General features: G+C 37.3%; 1 protein-coding gene across 6 annotated transcripts in view; it reads left to right on the top strand.

Annotated features, from left to right (window-relative positions):
• TRPC4 (transient receptor potential cation channel subfamily C member 4) overlaps positions 1-21,970 on the top strand; it is a gene marked incomplete at both ends in the record, with an annotated part of 116,981 nt that extends 95,011 nt beyond the window's left edge. For 2 of the 6 annotated variants that reach the window (XM_082859259.1, XM_082859255.1), the window contains 5 exons: positions 4,907-5,102; positions 8,771-8,965; positions 19,520-19,561; positions 19,687-19,776; positions 21,248-21,970. In XM_082859259.1, the coding sequence (XP_082715385.1) occupies positions 4,907-5,102; positions 8,771-8,965; positions 19,520-19,561; positions 19,687-19,776; positions 21,248-21,970 (1,246 nt within the window). Of the gene's footprint in view, positions 1-4,906; positions 5,103-8,770; positions 8,981-19,519; positions 19,562-19,686; positions 19,777-21,247 lie in introns of all 6 variants that reach the window. The other 4 variants (XM_082859256.1, XM_082859258.1, XM_082859257.1 and 1 more) reach the window with 4 other exon arrangements.
• Positions 21,971-22,596: the final 626 nt, after the last annotated feature.

The raw sequence follows: 22,596 nt of genomic DNA, 5'->3' as shown, positions 1-22,596 counted from the left end.
AAATAAACCAGGTGTTCTACTTGAATTCTCTTCCAGATAATGGAATGTAAACCTGCAAGCAACAAATTATTTTTGTTCAAAGTTACTCACAAAGAGTAACTGCTAGTACAACTTGTTGCTTGCAGTTATAACTATATCTTCTTCTTTTTATAACTTTGTAACTTCCACAAATTTCAACCTTTTCTTTTTATTACCCCATCTCATGTCTTCCCTATGAAAATTAAAAAAAAAAATTAATGTAAAGTACCTAATACAGTGCTTGCCATATAGTGTGATAAAAAATGTTATCCACTGCACTTCTTTTTATTAGTAGTAGTATCTAGTGTTTCCTTACCTGTATTCACATGGCTCCTCCCTATAACTCCTTCCAGTCTGGGCACAAATGTATGCGGAAACTCTGAACTCTGTTTCTCATTGGCTGCTACTCCTGTCTCTCTCCTTCCTCTCATCCAAGCAACCCTGGAAAGAAGCCTAAACAAGATACCTTGTTGTTGCTCTAGAAAATAGCTGGAGGCTCCATATCACTGCTATCAATGGACATTTATCTCTTTGTATCCTATTTAAACTGTATAATTTGACCCTGTTTAACACCTTCATTTTTAAAATCTTGCCCTCCTTTACTTTTAATATTACTATGTTTTAATACTTTATCTCTTACTTTTCTAATCTTTCTCATGGTTCTCTAATAATTATATTTCAGTGATTGCTTTTAAATAGTGATCTGCCTTAGTAACTATCCTCTGACCCTGTTCCAATATCTCTGTGAAAACTCATCTGATGGATTTGGCCCTATCCAAGATGTCTAAGAGATGACTCCTATATTCAATTTATGTCACTAGCATCGGCCTCTCTCCCCAAGATCTGTAAGTCCAACTGTCTTTCGAATGCCTCTCCATGCAAATCTCCTAAACATTTAAACCCAATCAGAGAAAACTCATCAGAGTCTCTTTCACAACTTTTTAAATTCCTCCTCCTCCAATCCCTTTCTTAGTCAATGCTGCCACAACCCATTCAGATACTTAAATCAAAAACTTGTGTTTTATACGAGATCCCTCTTTCCCGCCACCCCCTCCACGTGCAGTCAGTCAATAAATGTCTACTACGGCTCTTTATTGTCTCGGGGCCATCCTCCCTTGCTCGCTGACCCTGCCTAAATCTAAGGCCCTCTGCCCCTGGTCCCTGCCTTCCTTGATATGTCTTCCATCCTGTTGCCTGAATGATCTTTCTAAGCCAAAATCTTGACACTCCTCTATTTAAAATACCTAAATGGTTTCTCATTCCTTATTGGATACAGTCAAATTTCTTAGCTTGACATACCAGGTCCTTCAATGATCTGCCCCTTGCTTGCTTTTTCAGCTTCATCTTTCTCCATTCCTCAATAACACTTTAGTCTTCAACATTTTCTAATAGGTTATCAATCCCTAAATATGTCCTATTCTTCTCTCATCCCAGGATGCTCTTGTTCTGCCCTCTCACTTGGAAAAGTTCGATTTTGTGTCCCAAAACTTATCTCAGATGTACCTTTTCCAAGATGCCTTCCTGATCCCTTCCTGACTGTGAGCTCCCAGTGGGAACAGACTGTGATCTGTCTTCTATGTCTCTCTGTGCATTTTCCCACCAGCAAGTGGACACTTCTTCCTGCCCCTTTAATGCTTCCAGGTTGTTTTCTCTTTGACATGGGAAGAACTACATGTTACTAAAAGAAACCAAATATTTAATCACTGAAATTATTCTGCATAGAATTTTAAACCAATAGTCTCTGGGTAAGGGGCTCTCTTATGAATACAGAGGCATGGACCTTGTGATAGATATTTTCTCATTAAGAAAATGCCTTTTATGTTGATTGGAGCTGTATTTCTGATCATTGAAACTGGCCAGCTGAAGTCGTACTTTGTTTTAATATTCTTAATTCCTTATAAACTCAGAATAAAACAGTCAGATCTCTTGTATTAACTTATGTTTCCTCATCGATTTCATCTCAAAGGATAGAGGAAAACACAACTGTGAAATACATGACCTTTTTACCTGTTCTCTGTCTCTAGTTGTAAGTATTTAACTGGGGAATAAGCTCATTTTTAAAAGTAGAAATTGAAAAAGAGCCTCAAGAAACAAGAGACATCTTTAGGATGGCAACGCTGTAGAAGTTGCCAGGTCTTAGTCTTTAACCAAGATTCTATGCAAAGTGTGATTTAATTAAGGGTGCCATTATCCTGGAAAGCTCTCTGTCCTTATCTTTCCATAGAATTAGGAAAATAGTTGCCACATAACGTTAATCTAAAATGTGATGCAGCTAATGCTAACGGCCCTTCAATCTATGGGCAATGTTGTTACCAATAATTATGAAAACAGTTTTAGAAACAATGGCTTTGAAATATTAACATACTGATTTTTTAAGCCATGTAATAAAAGAATAATTAGCTAAGAAACACCAGTGTCTTGATATCAGGGTCTTGATTCATCTAAAAGTAAATATATTTTGGTTAAGTGGAACTATTCTGAAAATCTTACTTCTGATTCATTCAACTGAAAAAATGAAAAGAAAATAAAAATGAAATTCAGAGTTAATCATAAAATGTCATCTTGTTTTGAATTTTCTTATTTTCAAATTTTAATTAAATATGCAAATAAATGTTTTGCCAAAGGGTCTGCTAATATCCTAATGATGAGTATTTCTTATTTAGGTAGAAGAAAATCAGAATTATTCGACCATAACAATCCATTTACTCTACATCACTTTTTTATTTGAACATTTAGAAAAGTAACTGTTACGGGATTTATGTGGCAACATTTCATATAATTTATTATATCACTCATGTAACTTCTACTCTCTCTCTGAACTGCTATTGAGGTCAGGGAAAAACCAGTTGAATTATATTTGTATATTCACAGTGAGCATATACACTATTTAGAAAGGAAGAACAAAATCATTTCACATTGAATCCAATGACGCTGTCATTAATCTTAGAAATTCTCCCTAAAGCTACTGAAAATAAAGAACTCATGGCCTTGGGTCAAATTTACTTTTTTCCTGAGAAAGTTTTCAAAGAATACCTTCTAGTGACCTTTGTCTGAGGCCAATGAATTATATTAAACTTTCCCTGATATTGTTAGAATCTGACATCTGGTTGTCCTTTAAGAATATATGGTGAACTCTTCACAAAGTACATCCCTGCCGGCAAGTCAAGGTCTGATTGAGGTTGATCACATTGAAACCTTTATGATAATTTGCCCCATTGAGAGTTGAACAGCCCTAGCAAAATAATTCAGTAAAGAAACCATTACATTTCATATTCTATAATTAAAATTTTATTATACAATTAAAAATACGAAATGGCTTACTTAAAAAAAAAAACAATTTAAGAAAAGAAATCCTGAACACCAATTAAGGCATCCTTAGTTAGATTCTCCTTGTCATACTGATCAGAAATTCATGGATTGTTTCAAGTAACAGGAGTTTGGTACAAGAATCCAGCCCTTTGATTCTCTGAGCAAGGGTTGATCTTAGCAAGGACAGAGCCTAGAGCAAGACCTGGCTTGGAGAAGAGCAGCCGTTGATGTAGAGCTGGACCATGGGACTTTTTTCCTCTGAGAACCGATATTAACATGACTTTGCTACTCCACGTGTATTCTCTTCAAGGTTTACTTATTATCTGGCTTATTCATTCTCAATTCTCCGTTTCTTAGCTTGTGCTGTCTCAAACCTTTGGCTTCTCATAATTCCAGTGATCCTAATTCTACATCATAACTCCTGTCATTTCAGTACTTTTTAACAACTACCTCATTCTCTTGATATTTCTAAGGTAAACTTTCACAGAGAGGAAATCTGATAGTTTAAGCTCATCTTTTCACATCAGGTCATACCACTGTCCACTGGCCTCATATGAATTTGCTCTCCTTGGGGCACTTGGCCACTGAAATCCCACCTCCTTAGTCATCATGCCACGTATAAGATACTTTTTGCTTTTGTTTTCACAACATAATTTAAATACAGTATTTTTTAAACCATTTCTCAAAGAATATAAGAGTTCCATTGTCTTTTTACTACATTAAGGTGTTATAATGGTCCTACTGAAACAATTCTTCATTTGGGTTCAGACACTCTTCATCTTATTCCATTTTTGGAGTAAGTTAAGTAATGAAGAAAATGTTCCCTGATATATAAAAAATAGCAAATCTTATTATCTGAGCATTCTGAGACATTTTGTCATCATACAGGATTCACTCTGTGCAATTTTAATTGTAAATGTGGAAATCCATAAAGATAACATTATTTTTAATCCTTCTATAATCAAAAAGGAAAATCAGGTAAAAGAACTTACATTTTTTAAAGACTAAGCCTGCAGATTTATCATGTATTAACTGTCACTCGGTGCCCTGGGACACAGGTTTGCAAACTTGTTATGAAAAGGACAGGTAGTAAATATTTTAGGCTTTGTGGGCCATATGTTCTGTGTTGCAACTACTCACTGCTGCCATTGTAACACAAAAGAAACCATAGACAGTGTATAAATGAATTGGCATGGTTGTATTTCAATAAAACTTTATGTGCATTGAAATATGAATTTATATAATTTTCACATGTCACAAAATATCACTCTTCTTTTGATTTATTTTTCCGACCCTTTGAAAAAGTAAAAACCATTCTTAACTCAATGACTATACAAAAACATGCTGTGGGTCCGATTTGTCATTGCTGGCCAGGAAACTAAATCGTTTTCAAAGCTCTTGAGAAAATTAAGTACACATTTGTGCTAGTATAAGGAAACAATTTTCTTTAATTTTTTAAATTAAGTTTATTTTTAAATTAATCAACTATAACCTCATAGTAATCATGTTCTATCATTCTATCTTATTGTATAATGGTTCTATTAATGTAGCCATTAATGTCATTTTATCTTTATTCTAGGTTATTTGAGACACTCCAGTCCCTGTTTTGGTCAATATTTGGGCTCATCAACTTATATGTGACCAATGTCAAAGCGCAGCATGAATTCACCGAGTTTGTTGGTGCCACCATGTTTGGGACATACAACATCATCTCTCTGGTTGTCCTACTTAACATGTTAATAGCTATGATGAATAATTCTTACCAACTTATTGCTGTAAGTTGAATAACTTCCCCCCTAGAATGTGTCGTTCCTAGCTATACTCCATCCTATTACCATAGGAAATACAATCTATAATTGCTATTGATGAGACGAATCAGAATTATAATGTAAATGGTTAATTTGGTATTTCTAAGCACGATTACCCTACTTGGCTACATACTGTTTTAGTTTTTTCATATTACAGATGATTATACTAAATCTATCCTACCAGGCAGTCATTGGCTATGTCAGACAGTAGGTGAGGTATGGATTATGAACAGGCAACTCATCTCTATGCAGTGCCCTTTGGGTTTTACATTGTCTCTGACCATCTAATCTACAATCTTGATATAAGCAAACTCATGCTAGCTTGGCAAGATACAAGAGCTAGCCCAGAGAGGAGTCACAGTGAAAAAGCACAGGATTTTCAGTTTCTTAAAGCCCAGACAAAAGTCAGAGAGGAGTAATCCTGAACGCTGTAGCAGAATATACAGTACCATATGTGTTTATTTGAAACTCTAGAATCCAAACAACTTAGCTTATTTATTCATTCATTCAATAAATTCTTATTAAGTGCTTACTCTGTTGCCAGATACTGTCCTAAGAACTAGAAATATGGCAATGAACAAGAACGGCAAAGTCCTTTATCCCCTTCAACTTGCTTACTAGTGATCTGTGTCTATGGCCATTAGCAATAGTGACAAAGCAAACCCATACTGGAATGAAATATATTTCTTAAGTCTTTCTTATGTATACTTTAGACAAGTAGCTTTTTATAAGAATAATTACAGGCTGCCCATTTACTCCATAAATAACTGCAATTATATTGCATCTTTGGATCTATTGCTAATCCTCTGGGGTGTTATTATTGTTATTTTGAGAAGCGGCACTCCTAATTTTAATTATACTGTCTTTATGGAAGCAAGACACCTGTCACAGATGAAAAGCTGCATGAAACATAAGAAGAAATGATTTTTATTTACTGATTCCAAGACTAGAGTATTCCCACTAAATATACTTAGGTCCTAGGAGTTGCGGGTGAATATCTGAATTTGTGGAACTTCACTTAAGCATCTCACAAATCTTAAACTTTTTAGATAGTCCATAAATATATATGTATATTAAAAAAATATATATATGTATATTTGTTTCAGAAGTTCTGTGTTCCTCTAGTCAACACATTTGCTAAATGTGGATTCTGTTCTCCAGACCACCCTTCCAAAAATATTAGAAAGCCTCTAATTATCAAGCTATATACAGAGAAATTGTATATACAATTTGGATCCTATAAAACATTAAATGTATCAATTTCATCAAGAAGAGAACATTAGTCAGGAACCGTGTAATATTTTCTTTTTGCTCCTGTGTGGGGTGTGTCTTTCTAGGTGACTTGTAGAAATGAGAACGATCTTCAAATTTCTATTCTTGTTTAGCCCAAACTCTAAAGCTACTTGAGAGGAGAGCAGGCACTGAGCACCTGAGACAGGTGTACCCCCAACCTCCTGCATGTGATGCCTCCTTGGAGCATGAACATGCCAAGTATTTGATTTTCACCTGTGCCACAATAGCAGAATTTGCCCTGAGGTCTCTCTCTTTTTGTCCTGCTACCCTTAATTCAGAGCTCTAGGATAAAGCATGAAAGAAGAAGAAAATGTAACAGTTGAAAGGCAAAAGTGATCATGCAGACCATGTTCAAAGCCTTCTTCTCACTCACTCTTTTGTTCATAGATCAAATATTTATTGTGCACCTAGTATATGCCAGACATACGCTTGATTTTAGGGATACCCAGAATAACAAAGTCCCTGCCCTCGAGAAAAAATAATATAGGATGGACAAAAATTCAATAAATAATTTCAATATTGAGAAAAGGAATTGGAGAATGTGATAAAAGCACAGAAAAGAGGACTGTAACATGGGCTGGGGAGAGGAGACAGCTGAGATAGATGAGAGTCGGGGCTGGCTCCTAAGAGAGGAAATACCTAAGCTAAGCTTTAAACATTAACTAAGAGTTAGAAGATGGGTAGCAGAGGTGATTATAGTTATCACCAGCCTGGAACTTTTTTTTTTTTGCAGTATGCAGGCCTCTCACTGCTGTGGCCTCTCCTGTTGCGGAGCACAGGCTCCGGACGCGCAGGCTCAGCGGCCATGGCTCACGGGCCCAGCCGCTCCGCGGCATGTGGGATCTTCCTGGACCGGGGCACGAACCCGTGTCCCCTGCATTGGCAGGCAGACTCTCAACCACTGCGCCACCAGGGAAGCCCCAGCTGGGAACTTTTCACCTTCATTTTTTCTAACCACTGTAGATGTTGTTATAGACCCTTTCAGAATCCCAAAGGAAGAGTCTGCTTTGTGACAGCAGTAAGAGAACATAGTGAGGTCAGGATAATCCTCAACTTGTGACTCCCTGAGAATGAGAAAGAGCAGAAGCTACTCACAGGCCAACACTTCACCTGAGGGCCTGCCTTTTTATTGCCTGAAGCCAATTCTACTCAGTCCCATTCTCCGTGGCGGCAGCAAACAACATCTGCTTTCCTTCATTAATGCAGAATCTATAAGCTTGTTTAGGAAGAAAGATAGGGAAGGAAATAGAAATGGGAGAGGAGAGACAAGGGGAAGCTGTAGCTTCTGTACGTCCATCTATCGATCGTTTGCTAAGCAAAAATGAAGACCATGCATTTTCTAGATACAGTGCCTTCTGTTGAAAGCACGAGCTGTCCAGCGTCTAGACTAAAATCCAGATTATTCAGAGTAGAATGTATAAACAACATATGCATTCATCAGCACACAGCAATTTAGGAAGATTAGAATGAAGTATACTCTGATTTCTCCTACTCTAAAACTCGAGTTTTTTTATAATATTAATGGGTTAAAATGAACTATTTTGAATTTGTATGTACGCCTAGTTTCTACCACCTCCTACTTCCCAGATTTTCTGCTTAAATAAGATTTGTGGCTAATTTAAGAAGAGACTGGCTGCCCCATATCTAATTGCCACAAATGTTCCTTAGTTTTTCCAGGAGATTGAAACAACACAGAATTATTGATAAATAATTGGGGGGATGCCTCAGGCTTGTGGGCAACCCCTAGCCATACTCTCACCTGGTACCATTTGGCCAAGGTTACGCGAGGGTTCAGTGCTGTGTCAGATACCCTACTGTACATTTCTTAGAGGAACTTCTCTCTGAGTTTATGCCTGTTGCCTAAAGGTGGACAAGGTTTATTCAAATGGAAACATATCAAGTAAGACTTTTACTGGAAATGCCAGAAGTATGAGCCATGGGCACCTACCTAGGCAGGGTTTCAAGGCCTTTGGTAAGACCTAAAGCCCTGCTTGTGGCCAGAATCTAATGAAACTGAGCTAATGTAAGCCTACAGTGCAGTAAATGAAGATTCATCTTCAAGTCATAACTAATCTCTGCAGTCTCTTTAACATGGATTTATTGTAAATGTCTGTTTCCTGCAAGTGGGAAGGATGAAAACTGACAAGAGAGTTGTGACTCCTTTCCAGGCTAAGCCACTGTCTGAATTTAGGTGACCATCTCTGGGAGTCAGTGTTGTTTTTACAGGCAATTTAATTAACGTTCCAAGAGCCACTCAGAGTCAGGTTACAGGCTCTCTGTGAGGTTTATCTCACCTTATTAATTAAGAAACCTGTCAGCACTTGTCGTGTTTTCCTGTTCAGGACCATGCAGATATAGAATGGAAATTTGCTCGGACAAAGCTTTGGATGAGTTATTTTGAAGAAGGAGGTACCCTGCCTACTCCCTTCAATGTCATCCCAAGCCCCAAGTCTCTCTGGTACCTGATCAAATGGATATGGACACACCTGTGCAAGAAAAAGATGAGAAGAAAGCCAGAAAGTTTTGGAACAATAGGGGTAAGGACACAGCATGTTGGTATTACTGTTTGTTTGGGTTTTTTTTAAATGTGTGCTTGAGTATGTTTGTATTCCTTATTGAATACATTTGCATTTTATTCTTTTTGTTCTCACTGGGTGCATTCGGTGCACATTTATTGCACAGCTACTGTGTCTAAGAAACTGCCTGCTTAACCATGGTTAACTATGGTTTCACAAACCCATTTCCTCCACTGAGGGCGGTCACTGTTATTTTAATAGGAACCACACTGTACATAGGCCTCTCCAAACCCACTAGTCAAGGCTTGGAGAACTAGTACATTCTCTCTTAGAACCTTAATTTCTAGCTCTATTCAGAATTATAACCTCAGGTTACCTGTGGCATGACTGACTCATCGTCTGTTTCTGTCTCTGGATTGTAAGGGAAAGGATCTGTTTCAGATACCTCACATTCTTAGCGCCTAACCTAGGCCCCCGCACAGAGCGGAGAATGCTTGATAAAAATTTCTCAATTCAGTGATTGAACAAATATTATAACTTGAAAATGCTGTGCCATATTCAAGTGCAGTGATTTCAGAATATGTTCAATTGTTCAACATTTTGCTTCTAACTCCCAGTTATACTAAATGCCGAGAAGTTGTGTTTGTAAAAACTATTAGGACTGTTCAGAGCCATGCCCCTGTTATACTGGAAGATTATACTTCCCTGGGACATTTCTTTCATATTGGAAAGCAAGAGTTCGAGCAACTCCAACAGAAAAGGCATGGATTTAAGGCTTTGTTCCAGCCAAACCACTGACCTGTCATTCTTCATTTCTTTCTCACTCAATTTCCTAATTTTCAAAGTTCTCATGTTTTAGAAATTAATACCCTAACATTCATTAGTCACTTGGACCTTCTCAGAGAAATTGCTCTGGAAGTATTCTAATATGCCTTTATATTAGAATCAAGTAATATCAGTTATTTAATTAAAATTAATTATTTTTAATTTTATTTAACTTAGTTTATGACTGTTAGTTATGCCCTTAGTGATTCTTCTTTTTCATTAATTTCATTGCCCACCAGGCACTGTTATCAGCATCAGATGGGGCTTTCTCTCCTGAAAGTGGCATTGATTGTCCCGTCATCTCTGTAACAATTCTAATTCTAAAGAGAAATTGACTGGCAAGGGAGTATAGCAAACAGAGTGTGGTTAGGAGAGGCAGTTATATTCTTTCCTAGAAACCGTCACTCCATTAACTTGGAAACTGGGTGTCTATCTGATCTTAGAAATGGAAGTCAGCTTATGGTGAAGCCTTACCTTGCAATCCTCATACTAATTTATAGAGTTTATCACTGACCTTACAGCAAAATTATTGTACTCCAAGTGTCTTATTTTCCTCTTAAAAATAAGTTCAATTTATTAAAAAAATATGTTCATAAAATAAATATAATGATTTGGGTTTAATAAGCAATTACTGTACATTTTCCACATGCCAGGAGCTGAGCTAGGAATTAGAGGTGGGAGGAGATATAGGAAGGCATGGTTTCCATCCTTGAGGGTATTGTTTTTAATGTGGGGGACACAGATATTAGAACATCTTACTATAATACATGTTACATGACATATTTAACACTACTGTATAGTTATGGGCAAGAGGCCATGAGAACGGTGTGAGAATTAATTCATGTTTTCCTTGAGATAAACGGGAAAAGATGCGGAGATGCTGAACTCTGGCTTACTCCCTTCCATATCACAATATACTTGTCCTTTCTCTCATCTTATTCTTAAATTCATAAGAAATTTATTTTATCAATCCTTGAAGAGATATTAATTATTAGCACTATCTTATTATGCTTTCTCTCATAGGAGTATTTCAATTGAGAAAGAGTTTCTGGGCACCCAGATAAAAGCCACACGCAAAAGAAATTTGTCTTTAATATTTTAATTTTAGGCAATAGCAGAAGGAATCTTGGGTTTTAAGATGCCATGGAACTTGTAAAAAAAATATAGGGCCCTGCTCTAATATTTTAAGAGCGCCATCTGTGCTGCCACTAAAATAATGGAGGACCACTCTAAGAATTTGACTTCCAACTCTCTCTCCCGTCCCCCAGAATCCTCCCACTGTTGACATATTTTTAGGAGTATATTACCATCATTTCTTACATGCAAAGAGGAGCTTAACATTGACTTGGGCTTTCCTATGAAAACAGTAATTCAAAGGGTAAATGGTATAACTTAAAGAGCTTTCTTTTCTATACATTCCTGGTCAGAAAAACAAGTTTCTTTTTAATGTCTCTGTCTCTAAATTTGAATATTTTGATCCAAGCTGGTGCACAGAAAGGTAATTCACAATTAATTGTGACCTCAAATCACTCCTTCTTCCCTAGCCATATAAATTTTACTAACCTTTGGTAATGGATATTTTTATGCTTTGGGAATTTATGACAAACTAAATCAATATTGTGAGTCACCTCTCTCTTCTCCATTCTCTTCCTACTCTCAATCCTGCCTCTTCTCTGCCAAGTGGAGGCTTGGGTAAAGCACCAACCTAATCAAACTCAGTGCTGTACATTTACCTTTTACCTAGACTGCATTTCCAGAATGAGAAGGACATATTGTGGTATGCATACCCTTACTTGAGTTTTATACATTTAGGTTTTAGATGGAAATAAATAGTATGTATTATTTGCAAAGAAAAATGTAAGATAAATAAAAAGTAAATTAAGAAGAAGTTTGTAATATTAATGGAGGAGTTAAATGAGAAAGTAATTCCAAAAGTGAGTGCTGTGAATTCATTTCAATTTGGTGAATCGACCTGATAGTTCATCGTGTAGACAGATGAAGACAAGGAGATAGACACACATCCATTAACTGAAAGGTGACTTTGAAGTACCACTGGCCGTCACTTTGTATAACGAAGGCACAGCTTAGAAGACACCATGACACTTCAAAGGGACCTTAGAAATCATTTAGCTCAACTATTTCCTTTAATAAAGAGCTTGTTTACCTTGTGCAGTGTTTTGGGTGACAGAGCTGGGGAAAAACTCGGGTCTTTTGTTTCCCCATCCCATGTGCGTTTCATTGCCCTCTCTTGTTTCCCTGAAAACTCTGATGACCTTGCAACGATACCCTCCATGTTGTGTGTCCACCTTTTGATTTTTCTCAACAGCTTTTGCAGATTCCACCACTGTTTTCCGCTGCCTCTTAGATTCCTGTATCCCAAAGCCCTTGTTTAACAGGCTGGCCTACCTTCTGCTCTCATTCCAACTTGCTTCACATTTGTGAAGAAGAAAATTAAAGCTGACCTGGAGGTAGAGTTTATACCTTCTTGGAGGCATTTTCTCCAAACCTTCCCACTTGTGCTTCACATACTCTTGTCACCAGCACCTGCCTGAATGTTACCCTGTTGATCCCTCCCTGCAAAGCTGAAGCCAGTGCTCTCAGGGTTACTGGTTGGCCACAGTCTGGGAGCCCAACATTGGTGATCTTATCTTGCGATTTATGGATAATAACTGATACAACTAGCTCTGAAAACTCATTAACTTTTTTTTTTTTAAACTTTGGACTTCCTTTTATGGGTGACTGGGAATTCCAGGTAAATTAAGTTTTCCTTTGGAATGCTTTATGGGAGAAGGCAGAAATGAAGCAGAAATGCTTTACTGAACAACACTTTTATTGCGGGAGCAAGCCCATGATGGAGAGATGCCTTGTTTCTGCAAAATCATGAAAATCCCACCAAAGAGGCAGCATATTGAAAGTACAATCATAAAATAAGCAACATTTTATAGCCTTCTGGTTTTTTATATTACTTGTAGAATTTAAACACATGTTATCAGCAAATACTCTTCTCAGTATTAAAACAGTGGTTCTCAAACTTTAGTGTGTCTTACAATCATCAGGAATTTCCATTTTAACAAGCACTTCCAGCCTGTAACTTTAATTAGAAATTCCTGTTAAAAAAAAGCATTGGTATCTAGCTCAGCTTTTTAAACTAAAAGCCAATGTTTGTACTTGTTGTCCAAGAGGTCTAGATAATTTAAAGTAAAAAGATGTTAATGCAATAAGATCCTGCCAGTGTTTAATTAATATGAATCATTTTTAATGCCATAGACCAGGTTTCCAAATAGAATGCTAAAGTTAATGGGCAATATATTGAACCAAAAAACTACCAGGTCTTTTAACAAAATCAGAAAAAAAATGGTTTTAACCTCTAGTTTTATGTTTTCCACTTTCTCGTTTTCTCTGGAGCACACAGTGAGGGGAACACGAAACACCATCTCTATTAGGGCCCCTTAGCATCACTCAACCCTGGGGTCACAGATGGGATACTCATGCCTGACCAGTTGCCACAGAAATACATTCAGTTAAGTCACTGCAAGAGAATTCGGAGCAGTGAATGGATTAACATCACCTATCATTACTAAAGAAAAAATGCTAATAGTACTTGCCTTTCAGACTTCATGTTTTATAATTATCAAAATGTGTCATCCCTTAATCTTCATGACTTTTCATAGGCCTACCAACAAATCTTACAGATACGACTGTGTCCCTCCATGGGTACCTCTCAATCCCTAATTTATTGCTGTAAGATTTGCTGATGGGAACTTTCAATTAAATTTTCTTTCCTAAGTGGGAATCTAGAGGAACAAATTTCTTCTTGCTATTTCCAGAGTGAGATCCTGAATACTTGCTTTGACAGGGCAACCTTCAGCTTCTTATATCATTTATTTTTATATGCTTAGAAAGTATGTTTATAGAGAACAGTATGTATAGATTCATCTATAAATGAGCCAAACTACAATCTTTACAGAGGGATCACATCCTGAAATGGCCCCTTGCCTTTTTACTTGTTTTTTTTAAAAGAAGAGCACAGCAAGCTGCCCCCTTTCAGGGATTCACTGAGCAAAGCAGAGAATAAAAGGCATAATTCATGGGCTTAAAATCAGTGATAGACCAAAACCAGAGTGGAAATGAGAGAAAACGGCACTGACAATTGACTGCAGGGAACGAGCTACATGGAGTAAGCCTGACATTCCACATATTGGACTCGGGAAAATGAGAGATAAAGAGTGACAAAATGTCACCATGGATTCCCCAGAGCCCTTTCTTTCATAGCTGCAAAACCCTTCCTGCTCTAAAGCAAACTGACACTTCTATTGAAATGAGAGGTTACCTCTGGGCAGCAAGGCTTCTCACTAGTTGGTCCTTTCCTTTATCATTAGTTCTGTGATCCAAATACTGCCATTGTCTTGTCCTAACAAAGCAGGAGGAACCTGCAAAGAGAGAGATCTGCTAATGTGGTGGGCAGGTGTGCCCTGGGCACCTGCGTTCAAAGCCACCCTGCCAAAGAACCGAGCCAGACTTCCAATGTAATTCGTGGAGAAAACTGCCATCTTAAAGTGCACGTCTTCCTCCAAAATATTTTTCCTAGACATCAAGTTAGGGAAGGAAGGTCCCTGATCAGTCACGTGGCTCATTTTTCTTAAACATAACAGAAAATCAACCCAAGTTATTTTAGAAAAAGCTGCCAAACGCAATTCCACAAATTTCTCAGTAACGCTGTAAACATGAACTCATCCACAGGAAAGTCCTTACTCCTAACCCAGGCTATCATGCTATAATTCTACCTCGTTCGTTACTGTTTAGTAAAAATAGAGAACCCCTAGTCATTGCAGATCACTTATCAATCGAAGTTTAACATGTGAATGGCTTGAAAAAATTAAATACCTCTTACCCACTTAGGTATTTTTTAATGAACTGTCCTTCATTCTATTACTTTTATAAACACACATTGGTCCATTCTGTTCTTAGTCACTTCCAGTGAGAGTTATAAGATGTAATGCTTTCCCTTATGAGAGTAAATCCTTTCGAAGTGCAGCTGATCTTTACCCAACAAAGAGGTGTTGTTGGTGGCAGCTCTATTATAAATATTTAACGATGTCACCGGTTGCCAAAAATGATCATTATGTTTATGGCAAAGAGTGCATATATTACGGATTGAATTGTGTCTCCCCCATAAAGATACTTTGAACTCAAAATCCCCAGCACCTCAGAATATGACCTTATTTGGAAACAGGGTATTTGCAGATGTGATTTGTTAAGATGAGCTCCTACTGGAGGAGAGACCTCATAAGGACATGAACATTTGAAGACCTGGAAACACAGGAAGCACGTCATGTGGTGATGGAGTAGATATTGGAATTGTGCAGGCATAAGCCAAGGAGCATCAGAGATTAAGATACCACTAGAAGCTAGGAAGAGGAAAGGCAGGATTCTACTGTGAGTCTCGGAGGGAACATGGAACTGCCAACATCTTGATTCGAGACTTCTGCCTCCAGAAGTGTGAGATAATACATTTCTGTTGTTTTAAGCCACGCACTTTGTGGTACTTTGCATGGTAGCCCTAGGAAACTAGTACAACATATGCCATGCATTTTGTGGTTAATTTTTGTTCAAATAAATGAGGATCCAGTCTGGAAAGGATGCTGACCACAAACTAAGATGTGTTGGGAGAAAGAGGCAAAGTCATAGGATGTAGAACAGATGTTCTTATATGTCTCTTAGTGTCTACTTGATCAAAAAAGCAAGGAGTAAAGAGTAAATTCTAGCCTGGGATTCTAGGACTGGCACTGCCTTTAGAACATTGTAGTGTTTTCGTTACTCACTCAACTGTGTGGACCTTGGTTTCCTTGCTTATAAATGAGGCAATGAGACTGGACCAGCTCCTCCGTTCTAATAAGTAACATGTCTGTTCTTAATGCCTACACGTCAGTCGTCATGTATTGATATTTGAAACCCGATCTTGTGTTCCTTGACCTTTGGTAGATTCTGAGAATTTAGATAATTAAATTAATTTTAGTATTAGCCTAAGAAAGCTAATTTAAAATGAAAGGAATATTTTATGCATTCCTAATAGATATATTCACAATTTATCGAAGATTTTATTGTTCATGATGGTTTCCTTTTAGCAATGCCAAGAAATGTGGATTTGTGATTGTATCCACTCTTGTACCTATGCATATAATCCTCAAATCTTTTTCTTTAGTCCTAACCTTCCCCCAAAATATAAAATAAACAGTGGCATCTCCACCTTAACGTCATGTCCCAAATTGAATTCTTTATTATTTTTCTAATAGCACCAACATCTCAGCAGCCAGGCTAGAAATCTTAGTGATGCTCCCACCCCAGCAGCAGGCCTCCAGCTCTGTTTCCCCTCAACATTCCCTGTCCCCCTGGGACTCTTACTGTCCCCTCCTTTCCATTCAGAACCCATAGAATGTACAACACAAAGAGTGAACATAATGTAACTATGGACTTTGGGTGATAGTGATGTGTCATTGTAGGTTCATCAGTTGTAACAAATGCATCACTCTGGTTGGGGATGTCGACAGTGGGGGAAGCGAAGAGTGTGTGGCGACAGGGGTTTAAGGGAAATTTCTGTACCATCCCCTACAATTCGCTGTGAAACTTGCATTGCTCTAAAAAATAATAAAGTCTTAATAAAACAAAAATAACTGCCTACAGAATTTGTGTTATATCTATCCATATTTACCAGGACCATCCCTTCACACTATCACTTAAATATGAATTTCTTATTTACAAATCTCTATTTCCTAGGCTAAAGCGTCCAACTCTCTAGCTAAAGAAAATGTTCTTCTCAAGCATAAAATGCCATGCAAATCACTCAAAGATAATTACCCCTAAGTACATTCTTTTACTTTTCCAGAGGCAATCCCAATATGTGTTAAACGATCCACAGGTTTTCTGATTCAAGAATATTTTTTTAAAACATATTTTTTAGGTATGTTAAATCATAGTATTAATCACAAAGGGAAAATAATGGAGAAAGGACAGGAACTCACATTAGTTAGTAATAGAAGCCTTAAATCTCTTATCTCATTTAATCTTCAAAATCATTCAGTGAGTTTATCTTTACCTTGCAAAATAAAAAATGTGGAAGGGAGAGGGTCTCAGAGACAAATTCCTCATTCAGGCTTAGTCACCTTCAATCCCAGGTGTTCTTAACATCACACCACATTAGCTCCCTGAAAGTAAGAAAATAGCCACAGTTAGCCCTGATAGTAATGGTCAATAAGCATTGGTGAATTCATCGCATTCATTTTTGCTTTCAGTACTCAGAAGATGGTTAACTGCATCCATTCTTATTTTCTTCCTAGGATAGCGAAGTTCGGTTGGCTGATATAATCTCACAATACTGAAAACTGTTTTGTAGTATGACCATCTAGTTGTGGAAACAAATTGGTTGTCAAAAACAATTAACTATATTAACTTAGCCTTAAACCTGGGCTATGGATATTGAATAAATTTTTACTGTTATCATAGTAAACTTTTTCTATGTTCTTTCCTTCTGGCAGACTATTTTGCTTAAAAAAATTTTTTTCCTAGAAAAGTCAACCTGGAATTAGTTTTTAAAGTGTGATCTTTGATCTTTTTATATTTGCATTACAATTTTAAAGTTCATGTATGAGTAAGGTTCTACTGAAGGGAAGACAGTTTGTGCTCATTTTAATACTAAAATGTATCATGATAATTTTCACTTATTACTCATAATTTTCTGATTTTGTCATCCCTAGTTTTAGTTTTGCATTAAGGAAATTTAAAGTTAACTCATGATTTCAAACTGCTCTCTGCTGACTAGTTTTTATTGGCTTTTTACAGATTAAACTAGCAAAATGCTCTAGAACCCCAAGATAATAAAAATTGAGTTGACTAAATTCTATATTAAATTCAGAGTTTCTATTTACTTAAACCATGGACTACGATCTCCTGTACAATACTTACACTGAGAGTGCTAAAGAAGTTAGCGTACAGATTGCTTTTGTATTTGTGTTCACTTAAAGAAAAGTGAAGGAGACCTGGAAGGCTTGTTTCCTTCCAGAAGTGCTTTTGTCTCGGGTTTCAGCTGATCTGTGTCTAAACAGGAGTCACATACCTCCATCTTGTGGCCCAGTCATAAAATTCCCATGCTCTATTTCTTTCAAGATGTTCTAGTTTTGTATGAAGTTTCAAATTTCCCAGTCTTTTAATTAATACCATAATCATTTGAAAATTTGTTTCTTAAGATTCATGTAATATTGAATGGTATTCCAATCATTAGTGGCCTTTAGAAAGTTAAGCATGGTCTCATCTGTTTCTAAAAGTCACTAATAGTCATGAAACACAAATCCATTCTCATGGCCAGTGAAAAGGCCAATTTCCCCTATTGCCCTAAAGAGAAAAAAAGAGTTTCTTTTGAATTGTTTGATTTTTTGTCTAATATCATTTCACAGTGATGTATGCACAGCCCTTTTCAAAATTCCATTTTAACAGCCTATGATTATTTAGTAAAGAACAAGATCAAAAGACTTAATTAAACCCAAGATATGTTATCTCTTTTTTTTTTTTTTTTTTGTTTTTGCTGTACGCGGGCCTCTCACTGTTGTGGCCTCTCCCGTTGCGGAGCACAGGCTCCGGACGCACAGGCTCAGCGCCCATGGCTCACGGGCCCAGCCGCTCCGTGGCATGTGGGATCCTTCCGGACCGGGGCACGAACCCATGTCCCCTGCATCGGCAGGCAGACTCTCAACCACTGCGCCACCAGGGAAGCCCGATATGTTATCTCTTCTGCTTTCTCACAATTTACCAAATTCATTCCCTTGTAACAGAAGTATTTTTATTTTACATTACTTTGGCTAGTTTTCTTCCTTAAGAATCAATACTGATATTTATTTGACATGCATAAAATTGGGATTATGATAGCTTTTTTTCTAGTATCTTTAGAATACTAGTGAAATCTGCAAATATATCATTTGTCATTTATTATTTAACTCAATTTATAATGGACATTTTCTAGTCCTTAAACATCTTTCTCCATTTTACACTCCATAATCATTGCTCTCTGCTAACACCAGCTCTGCTCCCAAACCGTTCTGATCTCTTCAAAATGATAGCTCAGAGTCACATTTATTTTTTTTAAAATCTAATGAACCCTATCTTTGATCAGAACCTTTTATTTTATTTTGTTAAATTCAACCATCTAATTAAAACAGCAATCTCCTCTTAATGTACATCTGCTTGAAATTAAGTGTTGGGGAGTTCACTAACAGTGTTTCTGATTACATGTTTTATATCATGGTTAAATTCTTAATGTTGCTATTGATGAAGATCTTCATATTGTTATAATGCTAGATTTTTACCCATCAAATCATTATTTTTATTTGACATTTATTTTGTATTTGATATGTCCCATCTGCGTCTCTTAGGATCATTTAAAATGATTTGGGATACATACTAAGTATGATTACTTAATTCTTCATCACTTATATTAAATGAACAATCTTGCCATCATCATTAACTTATTCTATATGTTAAATGCCATAGGAATTATAACCTTGCCCTTTGTTGTTTTGGTTCATTCATTCTTTTGATTCACATGAAGCACTCTCTCTAGCTATTTATTGTCTGTTGTCCAGTAAAATTCCCACTTTGCAGAAATGAGGGAAATAATATTCTTGATTAAAAGAACCAGGCATTATTTTACAGAATGGTACAATATCACTATAACCAAAAAGTAAATGTCCCTTCCCTTTTCAGAGGCGAGCTGCTGATAATTTAAGAAGACATCACCAATATCAAGTAAGTTATTCTTATATCTTGACACTTACATTAAAATAAAGCACAATCTCCTCTTTGGAACTGACTCAAGAGAAAAATCACATTTATGCACTGAATATCAATTCTCTTGTGTTCAAATGCCTCAGGAAGTTATGAGGAACCTGGTAAAGCGATACGTGGCTGCAATGATTAGAGATGCCAAAACTGAAGAAGGTCTGACTGAGGAGAACTTTAAGGTAACCACTTTCATCTTTGTCGCCAAAAGGCAGATTCTGCAGAGCGTGGAACCAGGTGCAGCATGTTTAACACCAGAGCTGGAAACTGGGCCACGTGTTCTGAGCAAGCCTGTCTGTCTTCTGATTTTTAAATTCAAGCCCTATTGATCTATATATTAAAAAAAAAAAGCGGTAAAATTTCTTTTCAAAATACCTTGCTTTCAAACAGACAATCTGAAAGATCGGGGGGACTTATTTGGAGGCAGAGAAAACCCTAGTGCCTTGTGGCATTCTGATTGCTCATCCCAGCCACACTACTGAGTGAGCTTTACTTTTGGAAATGTCGGTCTGATTTCTAAACCTGAAACACTTAGTAACCAACGTTCTGAAAACAACAACAAAAACCTTCTTTGTGTTCGGCACGGCTTTGGTAAAAGAAAATTTAAGGTCTGAGCTTAACTGTAGCTTATAAAAGTAGTTTTTCTCCCTGAGTTGTTTTTGTTTTTTTCAATTCTATCACAGAAGAAAGGTAGAATACACGAAGTATATATTTGCTCAAATCATGTGTATAAAAAATGCCTTTGTTAGCCTGCATGAGTTGCTAGAGATTTTGGAAGACTAAAGTCAATAAGATCTCATAGGCAAAAACAAACAAATAAAAAACCCTACAGGAGACCTTTGACAAAGAAAAACAGCAGGCTTAACAGAGAATAAATATAAGCAGTGTTAGGTAAGAAGAGAGATAAATTGCAAAACTTAAAGCACAGATTGAAAGTTGGCTAGGATCCAAAACGTTCTTTGCTGCCACACCTCTGAATTTTGGAGTTAAACGATTCCTGATGCTTTGGGAGATGCACTGGTGGCAGGAGGCCACCACAAGGCAACCAGCAGGTTAGGACTGAGAATTCAGCTGCCCCAAAAGATAAAGGGATGAATCTCGGAAGTGCTGTGTGCTCTGAATCAATTCCCAGGATTTAGTGGCTGATTTTTTTTATCCCCAGAGGTTGGGATAAAATCAACTCCAAGGTAATAAACAATTGAAACTAACTGCCAACTCTTGGAAGGGTAGACTCCACTTTAATTATTTTGTTTTAGATATCCCCTTGGACAGCAAAATGTCCCTGAGAGAATGTAAGATGACTTGAAAGCAGATGAATATTTTGCAGAGAAAGAATTTGAAACTGTAGTTCCAAACAAACCCAACATACTCCACCAGAGTGATGGGAAAGAAAACTCTTCCTGTTTCTTTTTACATCAACCGTAGGAAGTCTCCTATTACAGAACTCCGATAGGGAAATTAGAAGATAACAAATAGATACAAGTGCCCCTGAGAGAACTGACAATTCTAAACAGAACCACAGCAGAGTGGACGCCTAGCTCTCAAAAATGAATGAAGACGTGTCAGATCCATATATGAAACGAGCAGATAATGATTCTTAACGTTTATTTGTTTAGGTCACAGACTAATTCCGTCGTTTTCCATTTCACTTAGGAACTGAAGCAAGACATTTCTAGCTTCCGCTTTGAAGTCCTGGGGTTACTAAGAGGAAGCAAACTCTCTACGGTCCAATCTGCTCAGGGCACGAAGGATTCTTCTAACTCCGCAGACTCGGATGAAAAGAGTGATAACGAAGGTAGTAGCAAGGACAAGAAAAAGAACTTTAGCCTCTTCGACTTAACCACCCTGATTCACCCACGATCAGCAGCGATCGCCTCCGAAAGACACACCATCAGCAACGGCTCCGCCCTGGTGGTGCAGGAGCCACCGAGGGAGAAGCAGAGAAAAGTGAATTTTGTGACCGATATCAAAAACTTCGGGTTATTTCATAGACGATCAAAACAACACGCTGCCGAGCAAAATGCAAACCAAATCTTCTCCGTTTCGGAAGAGGTGGCTCGTCAACAAGCTGAAGCACCACTAGAGACAATCATCCAACTGGAATCTCGAGGGTTAGCTTCCCGGGGTGACTTGAACATCCCAGGTCTCAGCGAACAGTGTATATTAGTAGATCATCGAGAAAGAAACACGGATTCCCTGGGTTTACAGGTTGGCAAGAGAGTGTGTTCATTCAAGTCGGAGAAGGTGGTGGTGGAGGACACGGTTCCAATCATACCAAAGGAGAAACACGCAAAGGAAGAGGACTGCAGTGTAGACTACGATGCAAACCTCACAGACATGGTCACCCATGAAGATTACGTGACCACAAGATTGTGATACTTGACAGAGGAAGCATTTCTCATCCATAACACGCATCTTCCATAGTGCACTGGGTGGGGGATGTTTAAAGGTGAATGAGCCAATGCTAACGTACACTTTATAGCATTTATCAACTGGGGCCTATTGACATGTCATGTTTAAATAAGGCAAAGGCTATCAAACACCCTTGTTTTGTAGCCCGCTTTTGCTTTCACAATTTGTTTTACAATTTGTTGTTGTTGCTGTTAATAAATAAATGCACCTTGTATTCTTGTTAATAAATAAATGCACCTTGTATTCTTGTACTGTTGCAATAACTTACAGGAAATTTTTAGCTCTCTTTTTCAATTAAAACAAATGTGGCTCAATATATGTGCTAGTTGACTCCTATAATAGATATTTTTATATGCAAAAAACAATGTAGCTGAAATATTAGCGCTTTTCACAATTTTTTAGGGTCTCAAGAGATGGTTACTCAGCAAGGACTTTTCACTTAGCCCTACAATTTGGCTTTAAAACACAAATATTATCCAATTTTTTTTAAAGAACATGTAAAACATTATCACACACAGTTTAAGCAAACAAGCCTCCTTCTCAGAGTCAAGCTCAGACTTTTAAAATGAAAGTCAGGTATAATTTCTAGA

This window comes from Leucopleurus acutus, assembly GCF_964270905.1.
Source record: "Leucopleurus acutus genome assembly, chromosome: 18".
Taxonomy (NCBI): domain Eukaryota; kingdom Metazoa; phylum Chordata; class Mammalia; order Artiodactyla; family Delphinidae; genus Leucopleurus; species Leucopleurus acutus.
The sequence above is the reverse complement of the archived record's forward strand: the minus strand, read 5'-3'. Positions and strand labels throughout refer to the sequence as shown.